Genomic DNA, 17,243 nt, shown 5'->3' with positions numbered 1-17,243 from the left:
ACATAAATAATTATTACTTGCTTTTCTTATACCCAAATCTGGATATTTAATCTGTGTTGCTCTATTTACATTCCTACTCCATGTATTAATTTATTGTCTCTTGTAAATTCAAGAAGGCAATATCCAAACGATATTCCAAACTGATACAACTATAGATAACTTCTTACCTATCTGTGTTAATAGAGTCTAAAGGAAGGAATGCATTTAAATTTAATGCAAGAAATTAATTTTCTACTTTTCATGTTAATATTGTAAGGTAGCATTGTGGAGTAAGTTTTTGATAGCCAAGCACACTTGGCCTATTTAAACATAATGATGATTTTAATGAGATGAAGATTAAGATCCATATTAAAAAAAATCCATGGTTGTAAAGAACTGACAGTTTTGTAGTCACTACAAAGCTAAGGAAAATTTAGAGTTGCTTCAGTGTTAAATTTAGTTTCTTCAGTGTTAAAAGATATTTTAATACAAGTTTCAACCCCATTCAGAATTATAATTTACATACGTATACCTCATTTCAGAGCTTTATTTTTATACCTATGAAGCATCACTTCAAAACAGACTTAAAATAATCTCTATTCTTCTTTTGCCTTTATTATGAATGCTATTAATCAGCCCTTCTCCTTACAAAAAAAACCCATATATTTCACCATAATACAGTTGTCATACATTCTTTTTTTTTTTTAAGTAAGCTAGGTCCAGGAACAAATTTGAAAGAGTAACATCTCCTGCCAACACCTATGACATACACTTTTTCCTGGCCAGTGAAGTCACAGACACTGTGTTAATTCCAGTGACTGAACCCTGTGCAGAAATCTAAATTTTTATACCATGATATTCTGGTTTAGACACACATGTATGTGAAAGAATGCACTGAATGCCAAGTTGATTTTGCTCACCCAGATGAAACAGGCATACTAAAACAAAAACATTACTTTGTGACTGATCCAATGGTTATCATTTAGTAAAGCATTAAAAAAAACATTTCTGAATGCATGAAAATACATCACTTTACAGAGCTTTATCTCTAAACTTTCACAGACAGTATACATATGACTGAATTTCTGTATAATAAAATTATTGATATCAATGCATATTTTGAGTATACAGTAACCAGACCTTTCATGTCAGGCTAGTTTTACCCTATAACTGTTGTAAATAACTCAGTTTAAGAGAACACTACAGTTCAAAGAGAAGTAACTTATAAAGACAGTCAGTTGCTGTGACTGAGATGTAAAAACATTCTTCAGCTTCAGTTCGAACATAGCTCTTGCATGAATTTTCAGAGACTTTCAATAACCAATGGCTGCATTTGGGCCACTGAATAACCTGCCTCTATTTAAGCTTCCTATTGACAGTGAAGGAGAATACTAGCTACCTCAGTCTTCTCTCAAATGCAGCATTCTAACATATATGATGCCAAAGTTTAGGCAAAGTTTAGGACAAGTCACAGAATACATATTTGATTTATACTTTCAAAGAATTTTACTTTTTGGAAGATAACTTGAAAGAAAACATAAAGGGTAGCACATGCTTCCCATACCACATCGTGATTAATGTTGGAAGGCACCTCTAAAGGTCACCTTATCCAACTTCCCGGTTCACCTAGAGTCAGTTGCTGAGGACCATGTCTGGCTGGCTTTTGAATATCTACGAGGTGCAAAACTCCACAATCTTACTGTGCAACCTGTGCCAGTGCTTAGTCACTGGAAATGATTTACTGGGCAATCTTTGCCTGTGCTCAGTTACTGGAAATGGTTTCCAGAATTAGTTGCTTCATCAGCTTCCCAGGGTTCAAGGTGAGGCTAACCAGTCTGTAGTTCTCTGGGATCTCCTTCTTGCCCTTTTTGAAGGTAGGAATTACATTTACTTTCCTTCAGTCCTCAGATACCTCTCCTGATCATCATGAACTTTTGAAGATAATTGAGAGTGGTCTCACAATGACATCAGTCATCAATGAGCTGAAGACAGGTTTTAAAGAAGACAGAGTTAAACTCTTTTCAGTGGCACCCAGGGACAGGACAAGAGGCAATGGGCAAAAATTGAAATACAGGAGGCTCTGTCTGAACATCAGGAAATACTTTTTTACTGTGAGAGTGACTGAACACTGGCACAGGTTGCCCACAGCACTTGTAGAATCTCTCTCACTGGAGATATGAAAAAAACAGCTGTAGGTGACCTAGCTTGAGCAGGGGAGTTGGACAAGATGACCTCCAAAGGTGCTTTCCAACTGCAATCATTATATGATTCTGTGATTAAGCAGCAAAGGCATTATTGTAACTCTGGGCAAATCTTTCCTTCAAATGTCTTAGACAATCAGAAATAAAAATTAAGCATGATGTTTTTCATCTGTCTGCTGTTCCCCTTCATTGTCAGATGTGGCATTGAAAGATTTTGCTCTGTTAGGCTTCTACTAAGCATTATATATTATGTAGAGTAGATCTCTTCCACAACTCAGCCTCAGTAATGTTTTTTCTTGTCTCTGCCAGAGTCACACTTGGAGAGTTTGTGAATTTCAGAGTCCTCCAAAAAATACAGTCCTTCTCAGTGACTTTTCTCATTGTCACATGTGGATAATATTTGTAGAACGTTTGAAGAAAAAGTTTATTTTTAATCGTATACTTGTAAGATATAACGGCATCCTGTGAAAGAAAATTCCTCATGAAAAAAATAAACAAAGTTCATATATCCTCTGTCCCTCCTGAATATACCTTCAGGATCACCGTTCTTCCTTAAGTAGAGCACTGGCCACCAGGACTAGTGTTCAGAGTTTAATATCTCATTCTCAGGACTTCTAAAAACTAACTTCCTCAATGAGGTGTTTCTTCTTCACAGAAAAGTCTAGTAATAAATCACTGCAAACAACTTCCTTTCAAAAGAATTTGACTTCTCTGCATCTGAGACTAATAGTTCAGTTACTCCACCTATAGATACGTGCATAAGAACTAACAGGATTCCAAGGCTTTCACTGACCTTTTGTCTGCTATACTGAAGCAATATAAAGCAATGTCTGAGTCATAGGACAGCCCCAGTTTTCCTTGTGCTAGTGCAGCCAAGATGTGCTAACATCTTGGATTCTATTTTCTTAATTGTTTTCCTGTTCAATTTTTTCATTCTAATTAGGATGTATGCTCTATTACAAGTATAGCTACTTCCCCACCCTCTCAAAATCCTGCTCTACAGACATTTAAAAGAACTGATTCCAATTAAAATTTACACAGAACCCAGTAGAAACTTTGTTATGCAATCTATTAGCTCCAGATATCTCCAGGTATGACAGCAATGGAAAAAAGTGGATAAAAAAATGATAGAATAAATAGATATGTGTTTAATTTTAGCTTATTCTAGGAGTTCTCTTATTTCAGGCTTCTTTTTCTCCCCTACTGTTTTGTTTTGGTTTTGTTTTTTAAAGTAGCAACAGGTGGTGATTAAACTTATTTTGGATATTGCAAGCCTTACATGGCCAGCTGGCATGATGTCCAGCCTCTGAAGAATGCTTTTCTGGTCAGAGTTTTTCAGGGGTTACCATGACAAACATCTGGTAATTGCATGGGACAGCAAACAGCCAGGTTTTCCCTACGTTCTCCATTGCACAGCTTTTAGTCTACATTACAAACTAAGTATCTTTTTATGTCACAAACAACTTCCAGAATATTAGGAAAAAAGGTAACATGTTTTCTGTCTTTGTAAGAGAAAGATACCAGAATGGTGCATGTCTTTATACACCAGGGAACACTCTCACAAATAAGTCTACTTCACTCTACTTGCTGCATTAAAAAAATAAAAAATAAAAATAAAAATAATAATCTTTACTGCAAAACACGGGGGGGGGCGGGAGGTGGGGGGGGAGGTTAACCACTTTTCCTTGTAGCCTATTACTTTTCCCAGTGCTCTGGTATTTGTTCAGCTACACATCAGTACCAGTAGATCCATTGAAGCTCTACGTAATCTGAGTATAACTTGACAGTTGTAGTAGTTACCTTAGATGTCCTGTACACCTGGGTTTCATTTTAAACACACGCCAAACCCTTCACATGGGAGCTCGGCATGTTTTCACCAACAGCATCCAGCAGGGACCACATGTTCCACATCCTGTATACTTCCATGCATACCCATTCCCAAACTTGGAGGAATTCCAACCACTGCTTTATCCCTTTTTCCCTCAGAATCCAAGACTCAAAGCTCCAGGGAAAAAAAAGTCAGCAAATCAAGGGATCACTCACATTCAGCAGAGATCAAGAAGTAAGCAAAATCTGAGTATGTGTATATGTGTATCTTGCTCAAAACGATGTCAAGCAGTTAGTTCACAGTGGAGATGCAAACTGAAAAGTATCTGAAAATAGAAGGGCTGCTCATTGAAACCGAAGGTTCAAACCTAAGGATCTCAAAGTGTAATTGTTAGAAAATGTACGAGATTAGTTCCATGTGGCTGCAGGAATTCTACTAAAATATGTTGTCAGGAGAACTTAAAATCTTGTTGCACAGGATTATACTACTAGTTGGAGATTTTACCTTAATGTCTAAAACTCTCTTCATACAATTGGCAAATCTTTTCAGAGGCTTAAAGAGAGTGAAACTGATTTTCACTGGGATTCTGCATCAAAGCATTATCATGCATCTGAGTATTCTGCAGAAGAAATTCAGTATGTCTGAGTAGTCCAATATTCTTCACATATCTTCACTGTGGTCCAATGAGCAACCACTGCCTTTTTTCTAGAAAGAGATGAGGAATGGCTATTTCAGCATGAAACGGCGTTAGAGCAGCTGAGCATCTATTCCTCAACGGTTCAGAGTGTGAGTGAGAGGCCGGCTGCTCCTGCCACCAAAGGTGTTAGTGGAGTGCTGGTTGGGAGCTCCTCCCAACACCTTGCCCCTGCCAATCCCATTACCTGCAACAGTGATCAAGCAGCTGTCACATCTGTCTCCCCACCTCCCATAGTAGCAGCTCAGACCTCTATACTGGGCAGTACTTTTCTCTACTCTGCCCACCTCTGGGTAAATAATGAGCACAACTGACAGCATAGCACCACTGTCCCATTCCTTCCTTCAAAATTAATTTCCAATTTCAGCTGCTATTGTCCATCCTGCTCTCTTATTCAACATTAAATCAGTTCTTCCAGCAAGTTTCCCACCTCTATATTTCTGTGGCAAGCAGAGAAGTGCAAATGCTAATTTCATAGAATCACAGAGTCACGTCATAGTTGAGGTTGGAAGGTAGCTCTGGAGGTCATCTTATCCAACCTCCCTGCTCACATAAACCCAGTGTGGTTTCACCAATGCTAATCAGAGGGGAAATACCACCTCTCTCAGCCTGCTGGCAACACTCCTCCTGATGCAGCCCAGGACATCATTAGCCTTCTTAGTTGCAAGGGCACATTTCTGGCTCATGTTCAGCTTGGTGTCCACCAGGACCCCCGGGTTCTTTTTTGCAAAACTGCTTCCCAGCTAGTCACACCCTCTCTTCCCCCAGCATATATTGGTGCCTGGGAGTTGCACTTGGTACCAAGGGAACTTTGCACTTCCGCTTGTTGAACTTCATGAGGCTCCTGTCATCCCATTTCTCCAGACTGTTGAGGTCATTCTGGATGGCAGCACAACCCTCCAATGTGTCAGATGCTCCAGTTTTGTGTCACCAGCAAACTTGTTACACTCTGCCCCATCATCCAGACAGTTAATGAAGATGTTGCGCAGAATTGGAACCAGTACTGAGCCCTGGGGTATACTGCTAGCTACTGGCCACCAACTAGACTTCAAGCCACAGATCACCACTCTCTGAGGTTCCCATTCAGACAGTTTTCAACCCTTCTCACCGTCTGCTCATTCAGCCCATACTTCATCAGCTTCTCTATGAGGATGTTATGGGAGACAGCGTCAAAAGCCTTGCTGAAGTCACAGTAGACAACATCCACTGTTCTCCCCTCATCTACCAAGCCAGTAATTTTAGCATAGATGTTTATTGAATTGGTCAAGCACAACTTCCCCTTGATGAATCAATGCTGACTAGTCCAATTTAATTCCCTGTCATTTATGTGCCGGGAAATAGTTTCCAGGATTAACTGTGGCATCACTTTCCCTAGGATAGAGGTGAGGCTGTACTTCGCACTGGTGAGGCCACACCTCGAGTACTGTGTTCAGTTTTGGACTCCTTCACTACAAGAAGAACATTGAGTTGTTGGAGTGTGTCCAAAGAAGGGCAACAAAGCTGGTGAAGGGTCTGGAGAACAAGTCTTATGAGGAGTGACTGAGGGAACTGGAGTTGCTTAGTCTGGAGAAAAGGAGGCTGAGGGGAGATCTTATCACTCTCTACAACTACGTGAAAGGAGGGTGTAGTGAGGTGGGTGTTGGTCTCTGCTCTGAAGTAACTAGTGCTAGGACAAGAGGAAATGGCCTGAAGTTGTGCCAGGAGAGGTTTAGATGGGATATTAGGAAAAAATTATTTACTGAAAGAGTGGCCAAGCATTGGAACTGGCTGTCCAGGGAAGTGGTGGAGTCACCATCTCTGGCTATGTTCAAAAAATATGTACACATGGCACTTCAGGACATGTTTTAGTGAGTATGGTGGTGTTGGGTTGATGGTTGGACTTGATCTTAGAGGTCTTTTCCAGCCTTAATGATTCTATGATTCTAAGAGTAGCCAGAGTTAGTTCTTCTTCCAAAAAAGTTCTGTTCTCCTTGGTTCTTTATTTATAAGTCTGCTTTGTAGATTGTCTGAAGCTTTTAGCTTTTTTTTTTTTTATTTTAGCTACAGTTATAAATGAGGAGAATGCAGGAGAAAACTTTCAGATGAAACTTTACAAATCTATGCATTTCAAAGTAAATGAAGCAGGAATCTGAGTAAATCCAAAAGTCACTAGCAGTGTCCAAGATTCCCTCATTTATTGGCAAGGTGACTTGGCTATGTGAGGTTGGCTGACAACATCAGAAAGTTAAAATGCCTTTTCTTGTACCACCTTCAGAGGAACCCATAAGACCTTCTGGCACTCTCTGAAGCAACCTTGGAACGCCTCCAGATCATCAATAGTGAAAGAGACAGACAGATTCACAGCTTTATCCAGTAAGGATGATGAAAATGGAAGTTGCAAAATATTCCCACCAACTTCAGGAAAAAAAGAAAAGTTAAATCAGTTTTCACTGGGAAAAAAATGGAGTTTCATAATAAAAACTGAATGGAAAAAACCTTGTGGAACCCAGAGCAAAAAAATCAATGTATTCAAAACCTATAAAGCTGCAGACCAGGATAACATATCTCAAGATTTACTCTAAACGAAGATCAAAAAAGAACCTGAGCATTCTGCTATGATTTCTCAGTCAACTATGAGAAAAGGAACCATCATCAAAGAAACTGAATAAGAGAAACAACTAAGAGTCCCAGGGAAAACATGCAGAGTTACTCTGAAAATTACTTCCCACGCTTTCAACTTCAGCTTTCAGGAGCACCATGCTGGAGGTTTTTTCCCTATTTAATCAGAATTTCGTACTTTACAGTATTTATTTAATAAAGTAAAAATAGATAGAACTCATTAAGGACAACAAGCAGATTAAACAAAAGCAAAACAATTTTCACTGCAGATGCCCAGATGTGCAACTATTTAGAACAAAATCAACAAACAATAAAGTTGAGATCTTGTGGTTAGTGTTACTACCCACAACGCTGCAAACAGTATAAATGAGAAGGTGGACTTACCTTTGCTATATTTCAAGAACACTGGACAATGATTTCACTAAACAAACCCTATTCTGGCAAACTCACAGCAGACATAAAGAAAGGTCATTCCAGAGGGACCATTCAAAACACAGTAGTGGTTGATGAACCAACTTTACAAATCAACAACTTTTAAGAGATTAAAGGTACTGGCCCACCATAAGATTGTTTAGGAACTAATCTCTCCTGTAAGCACCCAACAGTGCAAGGGATGGACTGGATTTGATTGGACAAGACCTATGAACAAAAAAAAAGCAATAGTTTTCAGTCTGTGTGACTGTATAGTAGACCTAACATTTTGGTGGAGACTTGTTCCAAGTTCAGATAGAGCTTCTCAAACTCAGCCATTTCAAATTTATTTATGTGAAAAACACCTGGTGAACACATTAGGAAAAAATGAACAGTTTTCTTCCTTATGAGAACCCATGAATAGATTTTAAAATACAGAAGAATTAATCTCTGGTCTGAGCAATGAAAAAAATTTCATTTTAAAAAATTAGGGTTTTATCCCCTGAAAGTTACTAGCAATTGAAAAATAATGATTCATTTTCTCTATTTCTTCTCCACAACACTTACTACCATTAATCACTGTGCAATGTGTAACAAACACACACATACATATAGTACCTAATAAGCACCCTTAAAATATGTGTCATTAAGGACCTGAGTGACTTTTTTGAAGTTTGGCTAATAGAACTCAGTGGACACTAGATACACCGACTTTGCCAAATTAAATATAGAGCAAGAACATACATAAATTATTCCCCTCTTCCCAGGACATATTCATTTAATTGATTGCCCAGATTTTACATTTTAACTATTTTACCATTCACCTGCTCTACTTATATTAGTATTTAGAAACAAAGAAGACAGATAAGTGACCTGTGAAAAGCTTTCTACTTTTTCATTACTCTCCAGCATCACAGTTTGAGCAGCTTATTAGAAAAACATAAGAGGGTAACAAATTCCATCCCCAGCAGTCTCTGGTTTCATTACTTTCTGACATTCAGTGCAGCAATGCTTTTGGCAAGAACATATATGCCCTCTATAGGTTTAATGTATTCTTACCACAGAAATATGGAAATAAATGAAAGGATCATTAAGTATTTCCTAAATAGAAAATTCAGTACTAGAAAAAGTATATTAAATCTTTCAACAAACATGTTTACAAACACACAAAGCAAATATGAAATTACTCTTTAAAACTTAAACATCCTCCCTATCCAATCCCTTTTTCTTATAGACATAATTCTTTCAGCCTGCACAGAGATTGCCCCAAGTATTTCCTTTCCTGAGCAATGTCCCCTTCCTGCCACTCTCTCCCTCTGTCCCACAGCTTTCCCAAGAACAGCACTGAAAAGTTTTTAGAAAAAGTGTAGCATTTTCTTCTGAGTTTATGATAACATATTATGCAAATTTATAGCACCACATACATGATTTGTAATAATGTTGTTACAATTATTTTAAAATATTTTAAAATTATTTAAGTATTTAAAACTATTTTAAAAGTTGGATCATAAATTTTATCTCCTTTAGCAGTAATAACATGCTGTTTTGGAAATACCATTAGCATTCAGTTCAATATACTATTGTTTATATACAGTTAGATCTACAAAGGTAGCTAAGACATGGGTGATAAATCTTGACCATTTAGTGACTTCCACACAACATTACAACTGAGGAACCAGCATTTTGTTTGTTCTCTTAAAATTAGTAAATTCTAATTAACCTTCTTTTTTAAAGGCCTGACTGTAGATATCATTCTACATCCAAATTTCTACTGTTAAATCACAGTAAGTATGACAATTCTGAATAAAGATAAAACACGGCTTTTTATTCCAAGATGCCTAATTCAGCCTTACCTCAGTGTTCTTAAATCCCACAGTTTGATGCCATCACCTGCAGCTGTGGTCATGAAAAGATTGTAAGCTTCGGGTTGCTGAGTGCTGAATGATGACCCCTGCAACATACAAAAGCAGTTGAAGATAACTATTCTCGTGGCACTAAATATTTATAGAACCATAGAATATCTCAAGTTGGGAGGGATCTCTAAGCATCATTGAGTCCAACTCCCTGCTCCTTGCAGGACTACCTAAAACTAAGCCACATGACTAAGAGTGTCATCCAGAGGCTCCTTGAACTCTGACAGGCTTGGTGTCATGACCACTTTCCTGGCAAGCCTCTCCCAGTGACAGAATACCTTCTCAGTGAAGAATTTAGTTCATTTAAAAATTAAACAAGTGTTTGTTAGTTTATGTGATAAAATGTTTGTCTGCACAGAAAGGAGCACAGAGGGAAGCTGGCATGTGGAGGAACTCCCATAGCCCAATGAGAGAAATGGAGCACTGCCTTGACCCTCTAAGTGTTGTCCCAGGACAGTCATGAGTGCTTTGGTCTAGGGATGACACCCACCATGATGCATCAACAGGAAAGGCTCTCTGGGTCATCTCACAGACTGATGGGGATTACTACCTATCAGACTATGGGATCCATTATGGGATGTAGGGGAAGATTATTTTGTGATTGCACAAGACATTATGGGATGTTTAGGGGAAGAAATAGGGGCAGGGAAAGGGAGGGATCAAAGTGGTTTGTGAAGGAACAAGTATGGGAAAATAGAGGGGAAAGGGAATAAAAGGAGCCCGTTGTGTGTAAAGAGACTGCTGGTCAGTGCATTGGGCCATGCCCTTTACCTGATCAGAAAAGCCCTTCTTGTCTTCTTATTGAACTCCACTTCTAGCTATTTTCCTGGGTGAAGGGACTCTCTACTCATCAGCATATATGTATATGGAGGATCAGTAACTGGATAGGGCACAACAAGAGGCCTGTGTGCCCTGGAGCAAGTGAGGGTCTGGGTGCCATCAACTGGAGTGGGGCCCTGGATCAGACTGCCTGTTGGTCTGGGGGCAAAGAACTGGAAAGGCTGGAGTGAATGAAGTTAAATGCCAGCAATTGATGTTGGACCAAGTATCTGTGGTCCAAACAACCGGAGCAAGTGAGGGGCAAGTGTGGGTGCATAAGCCAGTGTGTGATTGCTATCAAACTTCAAGTTGGACTGTTCAGCATTAGGTAAAGTGGCTTGGGAGCCAGGTACACAAATGCATGTGTCTTGGGGAGTAAAGCATCTGGAAGACCTGGCTACCAGAGGAACCAGGGTTCAGGCCAAACGCCAGAACATGGGTTCACATGCCCAGGTTCCAGCAGCTGGGGACTGCAGAGATCCAAGGCCAGTTACTGGACAGTTTGTGTCTAAGCCCAGATTCTGTAGCAATACACATTGTATTTATGTATATATTTCCCACTAAAAGACCTTCATCCTAATCAGACAAAGAGAGGAAAAGGATGAGGCTGTTGGTGATCTTTGTGTTTGCGTGAGTGCTAAGTGCCTCTGTCTCTGTTGATCTGGGTGGCCAGCTCTGCATATATGCATATACGTGACAGTTGGGTATACAAGCTCAGCCTCACTACAGGTTGCACCTAGGAGCATTCTCAACTCCACTGGGCTACTGGATTCATCTATTCCTAGTGATATTTAATCAGAACTTCAGAAGTGTTATTTGACTTTGCATAGCTGACAAGATTCAGTTCACACAAACTTCCAGGACCTATCCTATGTGTTTGTTATCCATCATTTCTTCATAAGACGGCTCTTCAAAAACTATAATTCCAAAAGCCTCTCCCTATAATATGCCCTACCTTAAGTTCACATCTGTTTGCAGTCATTACAAGGTCTTCAAAGAAAGGTTGAGGTTACCACTATCAAAACCCTTTAAAAGCAGTAAGACCTCAATACTTTCCCAGGTCCTTAGAGGAAGGTTTAGGTTACATTTTTTACCTTCATTCAAGACTTTCTTATTACTGGGGGGCAACAAACCATACCAGGCACTAATATTGCTCAGCTTCATGTCAAAGAAGTTTCATATCAAGACAAACTAAATATTTTATACTCTTTCACAGACATATCCAAAATATTGCTCAATTACACAAAAATGAAATGTTCTATGGCCATTCCCTAGCAAACCATAGATTTCATCAACTAATTAGAAGACTGTATCACTCAGAGAATGAATATTGAGTCAAAAATATGTTCACATTAAAGTAGAAAATACACATATGTAACACAAGCTGGGACCATTCTAACAGTTTATAGTTTAAAGGTACTTTTTTCAGATTGTAAATATAATTTTATAATTTTAATCTACATGAGAAATAAGAAAAGAACAAATACAAAATTTTAAGGAATTAACTATCTTGACAAAGTCAAACTACATAATGCAGACAACCAGAGTAGCCCAACATTTCATTATGCCATGTTTAGCCCTGGCATAAATGGACACACTTTCCATTGACTTCAGTAGCAATTGCTTTTATTCAAAACAGGGCTGATTTTGGCTTTTTACCTTTAAATAATTAAATCCAGTCTACCTTTAAACCTTTGATTTTTTAACATCCGCATTGGCAAATCCTGGCCTTCTTGCTGGCTACAAACATCTTTCTCCAGGGAACTATATATAAACAGTTAAAACTCCTTTCCTTTCTCTACCATTCACATTCTTGATTTGGCTAAATACATCACAGAAACCTCAAGGTCATTTCCTGCAATCAGTGCTTGACTGCCAGGAATCTTCTATTCGTTATGAAAACTGGCGTATAACTGGAAAATGCTGTAGTATTTAGTCAAAAGAATTCCCCAAACAGCAAGACAAAGTGGGGTACTCTGAATTAAAAAGAACTATAAGGAGCTTTCACTTACTTTGCTTTAAGCAGATTTCCTTCCTAAACTAAAGATCACCACAGCCTGCTCCAATAGATGAACTAAAATGCATTGTGCAACAGATTTCCCAACAAAGTCTACGCATTCTCACATTAGCTGTGTATAACTACAAAAAAATAAGAGTAATTGTAAAAGAGAAAAAGAGCAGTTTTCCAAAGGATAGTATTTGTTAAAATTTACAGAGCACCCATTCTTTTTGTGTTTTTGAAACTTTTACCCACCATCCCTTTCTTCAGTCAGCAATGATCACAGAGTCCAATACAAAAAGTTATACAGACACATACCCATTTACTTCATACACTCATCCTTTACTTTAGAATACACTAACAGTAATACAGGTAACAAAAACTGTAATCCCTTTGTTCCTTCCCTGCCCCGACATTTTGTCAGTAATTTACTTTTCTAACATAAAGGTGTACTTGTATCTTCAAATTACATTTGCTACTGATTATTACTGTAGAAGACAAGACAATAAATACTAGTTGGAGTAATATGCAAGTTGAATTTTATTTTCTTTGTGTTTTTATAGTCCATTAATTTATGATAATCTAATGCAAAAAGTAGCATATTCCAACATATTCTTCAACCTGACAGACAAATCACTTGCCTATACCCTATCATCTTCTTCATCCACCACTGAAATTCCTTCTCAGCTTCTCTCTAGACTAACTACTTTGCAACTTCCACATACAATTTGGCCCCAGGAAGGACATGGTTCAACAGAATCACTATCTCATTCACTAATTCCATATGAACATCATTGATATAATCCAAACAGAGCAGCTGGTATATGCTAAAGGCATCAATCAATAGATGTCTCAGAAACAACTCCACATCTTCCAGGTAAGCACATACCTTCAGACAGGTTTGTCACTATGGCTAGGAAAAAGTTAACTGACTGAAAATTCTGAGTTTCCCACTATATTTTTCAGCCTTCACATCATGTCCATTTCCTAATTAATGGACCAATGAATTTGAAACAAAAGAGCGTGGGCAGAAAATTAGAAACTTTGTTGTTTCTCTGAAAATTAATTTAATTATAACTGTGTTTGCTAATACCATCCAAATATTGCTGGTTGATACTGATAGATTCCTGTTCAAAGAATATGTTTTGCAGCACTACAAACATATTTCTCAAACTAAAGCTCTGAATCTTTGTGGTCTGATCTCAAATTGACATTTATTTCTGTATCTTAGAGGTGCCTAAACTCTAAGACAAATACAATTTTGATATTTCAATCAATTCATTTTACTATGTTTCTTAAAATTTAGTACGCAAAGCAATGGAACCATGAAAAGTCACATAATTCTTTGGTAAATCATTGATAATCGATTCTCATTAAGTGATCTTATGTATCAGACCAAAATCATCAAGTTGGAAATCACTGGTTGAATAAAATAACTTACAGCAATGTAAGTTATTATCAGCTTAGAATATTTGCTGGTATAAAATGGCTCAATAACATCACTTGGGTGTAATAACATCCTGCACTAAAATATCATAAGCAGTTTTAAGAGTAAGGTCTGAAAACCAGACACAGGTTCAGGGAAAAAAGTGGAGGGTCCTTCAACACCAGCCTGTCACTGAAAAGTGGGAGATTTCCATCAGTTTCCTCAGGTTGAGGGGAACAATGAACCTCTTTCCACCAGCTCCTAAGCAAACTCTCTGAAAAGTAAGCTATTACATGAACCTGCAGCAGTATCACATCTCCAAAGGACCAAGTATTTAGCCCAGTTTCCTGATGAAATGATGCTTATGCAACTGTACTGTCTGCTGATCCCATCCAGAATTTTTTTAACTTGCTTCACTATTTAAATCTAATCTGACAGAGAGAGAAAGGTCTTATGATAATTACATTTCCACAAGATATATGTAAATGAGTAATTAGCAGACATAAATTCAAACCAGCACAGCCATTAAGGAAAGTGATTTTGTTTGACAAGCCATTAGGCAGCCAACACAAGAGTAATTTAGAACAGTCAACTAATAATAAGAACATGACAAGAAGATAAAGTTGTGATAGGGGAGGAATGCTTAGGGAACATACAGAACAAAACTGAAAGTGTATATGGGAGGTGAAGGTTATAAAGAGCACAATAGTCAAATTGGAGTTACCTGGTGGATTTGGAAGGTGATATTTAAGGGCATAGGCTTAAAATCCTTTAGAAAGGATGCTTAACTAGTTTCATTGCTGCTGGAAGAACCTGTATACAAAGAAAGATAAGCTTTGTATCATCATTATATGGTATGCCCTGAGTACTTCAGGTGAATTTCCAAATTGCTTTTTAAGGAAACAAAAATACACTGAGGTTTGGAATAATAAACATGAATATGCTCAATTAAATCAAGATTATAGAGGTTCTAAGCAAGCAGTATAAAGCCCAAAGTTCTGCAAGCAATTTAATTGTGTAAGCTTCAATTATATATGGAGCTTCAAGAGCTAGGCATGTCTTTTGTGGTTTCCCCTCCTGGACTTCAGTAAGCTAAGCTGCACTATTTTGGATCCAGGACTGAGGGTTCTTTATATATCAAATCCTAAATAAATGTACTAATCTAAAGTAGATAACAAATAGGAAGTAATGTGCCACAGGTAATACAAATATATAAACAAAAATCTGGTAGCAAGTACACTACCCAGAATACCTTCTTCCCTAGGTGAGTTTTTTTCTGTTACAATTTTTCCCAACTTCCTCTTTCCTTCTACTGTTTTTCTTCATCCAGTACTTTAAATTTGTCACAGTCTCATAAGTCTAGCTCTAAAATGGCCTTTTTATAAGTTTCAGAATATGTCTCCCATTCTTGCTCTGATTTCCTTTCCTTGATGTTGAGAAAATAACAAAAATTCACAACACAGAATACTGTTATGTAGAATATAAGGAAAGACCTGAAGAAAACACAATCAAGTCACTGAAATACGATAGATGGAAATGTATAATGCAGTGTTGCATTCTTACATAATCAGCATGTACATGTAGACATAAGTGATTTTCAACCACTGTTCAAATTTAAAGTTTCTAAATCGAACAGGGTAGTATTAAGACATTTGGCTATTCCTACAGTTAACAAATATAAAGGAAAGATTAAGTACAGCAATGTACACTTTCCATCATTATGAGAGGCTAGTGTGCAGATATATTTTCACTGTATTCATTCTTTTTCATCTCACAATAAATGTCTCAACATAGGGCAGCTTCTTACTTAGTACAAAAATGGAAACTACTATCTTTAAAGATTTACCAGGCAAGATTTTTTTTCTTATATTTCTCTCTGCTCAGAGTCACCGTATTGACTATTTTTCCCTAGCCTCTGTGTAATTTTTATATTTTTTCTTCATCACTGTACTATTGAATTTTCCATTTCTGAAGTAATCCTTTGCATTAAAAGCTGATTTTAAAAGGGGAAAACTCTCTAACTGAGCTACTTCATTTAGTTTAAAGATGTTTAGAAATATTCTTCATACTAAAGTGGAATTCCCAACCTTCTGGGAGTGAGTTTTACTGATGCCACTCTCTTCACTTCCCTGCATCCTTCTACTCCCTCATGGCCATTACCTCCCCAAAACAAGTTCCTTCCAGTCCTTGCATCTGCCTCCTCTGGACCCTTGCAGGACACTGAAGTTCAAGGAGGTGAGAAGGGAAGACATAGTTGGGGCAAAGGAGCTCTGGGAACAACAGTAATCTACATGGTTGTAGATGACTGGGACAGTATTGGGGGCACAGGGGGAGGATTCAACTACAGTGAGGAAATTAAGTACAAGAAGGAGGAGAAAAGTAAGAGGTTGTAGGAGGTGGAGAAGTGAAGACTCATAGGTGCAAAGGCAGAGCACCTGTAATGATATAGAGAGATACAGCCTAGGTTCAGCTAGTAAAATAAGTTTGGAGATGTAAACTGGTCAAGTGATCAGAGAAAACAGGATCAGAGAAAACAGGATCAGAAACAGGATCAGAGAAGCAGGTTTCAACCATAGGTTGGTTATTCTGGAGCTCTAGCAAATTGTCAGGAAGCTTGAGACAGAACAGTCATCACAGAGGTTGCCAGTGAGAAAGGGAGAATAATGACAAGATAGAGGACAAGCTGGAAGACCCCACCTAATTGCTGCCACTGTTCTTGTCAAAAAAAAAGAGGGAGAAGAGTCAGTAAGAATGGGCAGAACCACCACCAGATGCACACCTCACCTGAAAATAGGGACCACTGCAGCAATTTGCTAGACTACCATAGCAATCACTCCGTGTATTTATTCTATATATGTACACTATATGACTATGTACTCAACATTCATCTGTGATATTTCACAAAGTGTTAACAAGAATAGAGATTACCTTGCATAATTCAAGCTTCAGATAAGGGACAAGTTTTCATCAGCTGTACTTACATCTGTACAGAGACTGCAGATTGAATATGTCAGGCAAGGATACAGTCTGATTTTACAACCTGATTACAATCAGGAAGATTCAAAACTCTGCTAAAGAAAGATAACCGGTAGCAAGTAAATGATTCAGTAGGGTGGTTTATCATCTTCAACATACCATTACTGGATCATCACACTGATAACTGCCACTGCAACAAGGGATGTGCTATTCTCTACTAAATGTACAGTGATTATTCTGACCATCTATGGTCATCAGAGAATTTGGGGGAGTGTGGGTAAACTCAATGATTTTAGTCAGTATATTTTGGGCATATTTCAAGAGGAGCAACTATAAAGAATTCTACTCTGGCTTCATTGCAATTACTCTAGATTTTGATAAGCAAAACAACAACAACAA

The 17,243-nt window shown here is 38.0% G+C and overlaps 1 protein-coding gene across 1 annotated transcript in view; it reads right to left on the bottom strand.

Moving 5' to 3' along the window:
- The window catches only part of WDR27 (WD repeat domain 27), a gene marked incomplete at its 5' end in the record, with an annotated part of 54,066 nt that overhangs the window by 7,604 nt on the left and 29,219 nt on the right, over positions 1-17,243 (bottom strand). The window contains one exon of the mRNA XM_029084834.1: positions 9,565-9,662. Coding sequence (XP_028940667.1) covers positions 9,565-9,662 — 98 coding nt within the window. The remainder of the gene's footprint in view (positions 1-9,564; positions 9,663-17,243) is intronic.

Source organism: Antrostomus carolinensis, unplaced genomic scaffold (genome assembly GCF_000700745.2).
Source record: "Antrostomus carolinensis isolate BGI_N321 unplaced genomic scaffold, ASM70074v2 scaffold24464, whole genome shotgun sequence".
Lineage (NCBI taxonomy): Eukaryota > Metazoa > Chordata > Aves > Caprimulgiformes > Caprimulgidae > Antrostomus > Antrostomus carolinensis.
Note: the sequence above shows the minus strand (reverse complement) of the source record. Positions and strands in the feature narration are given on the sequence as shown.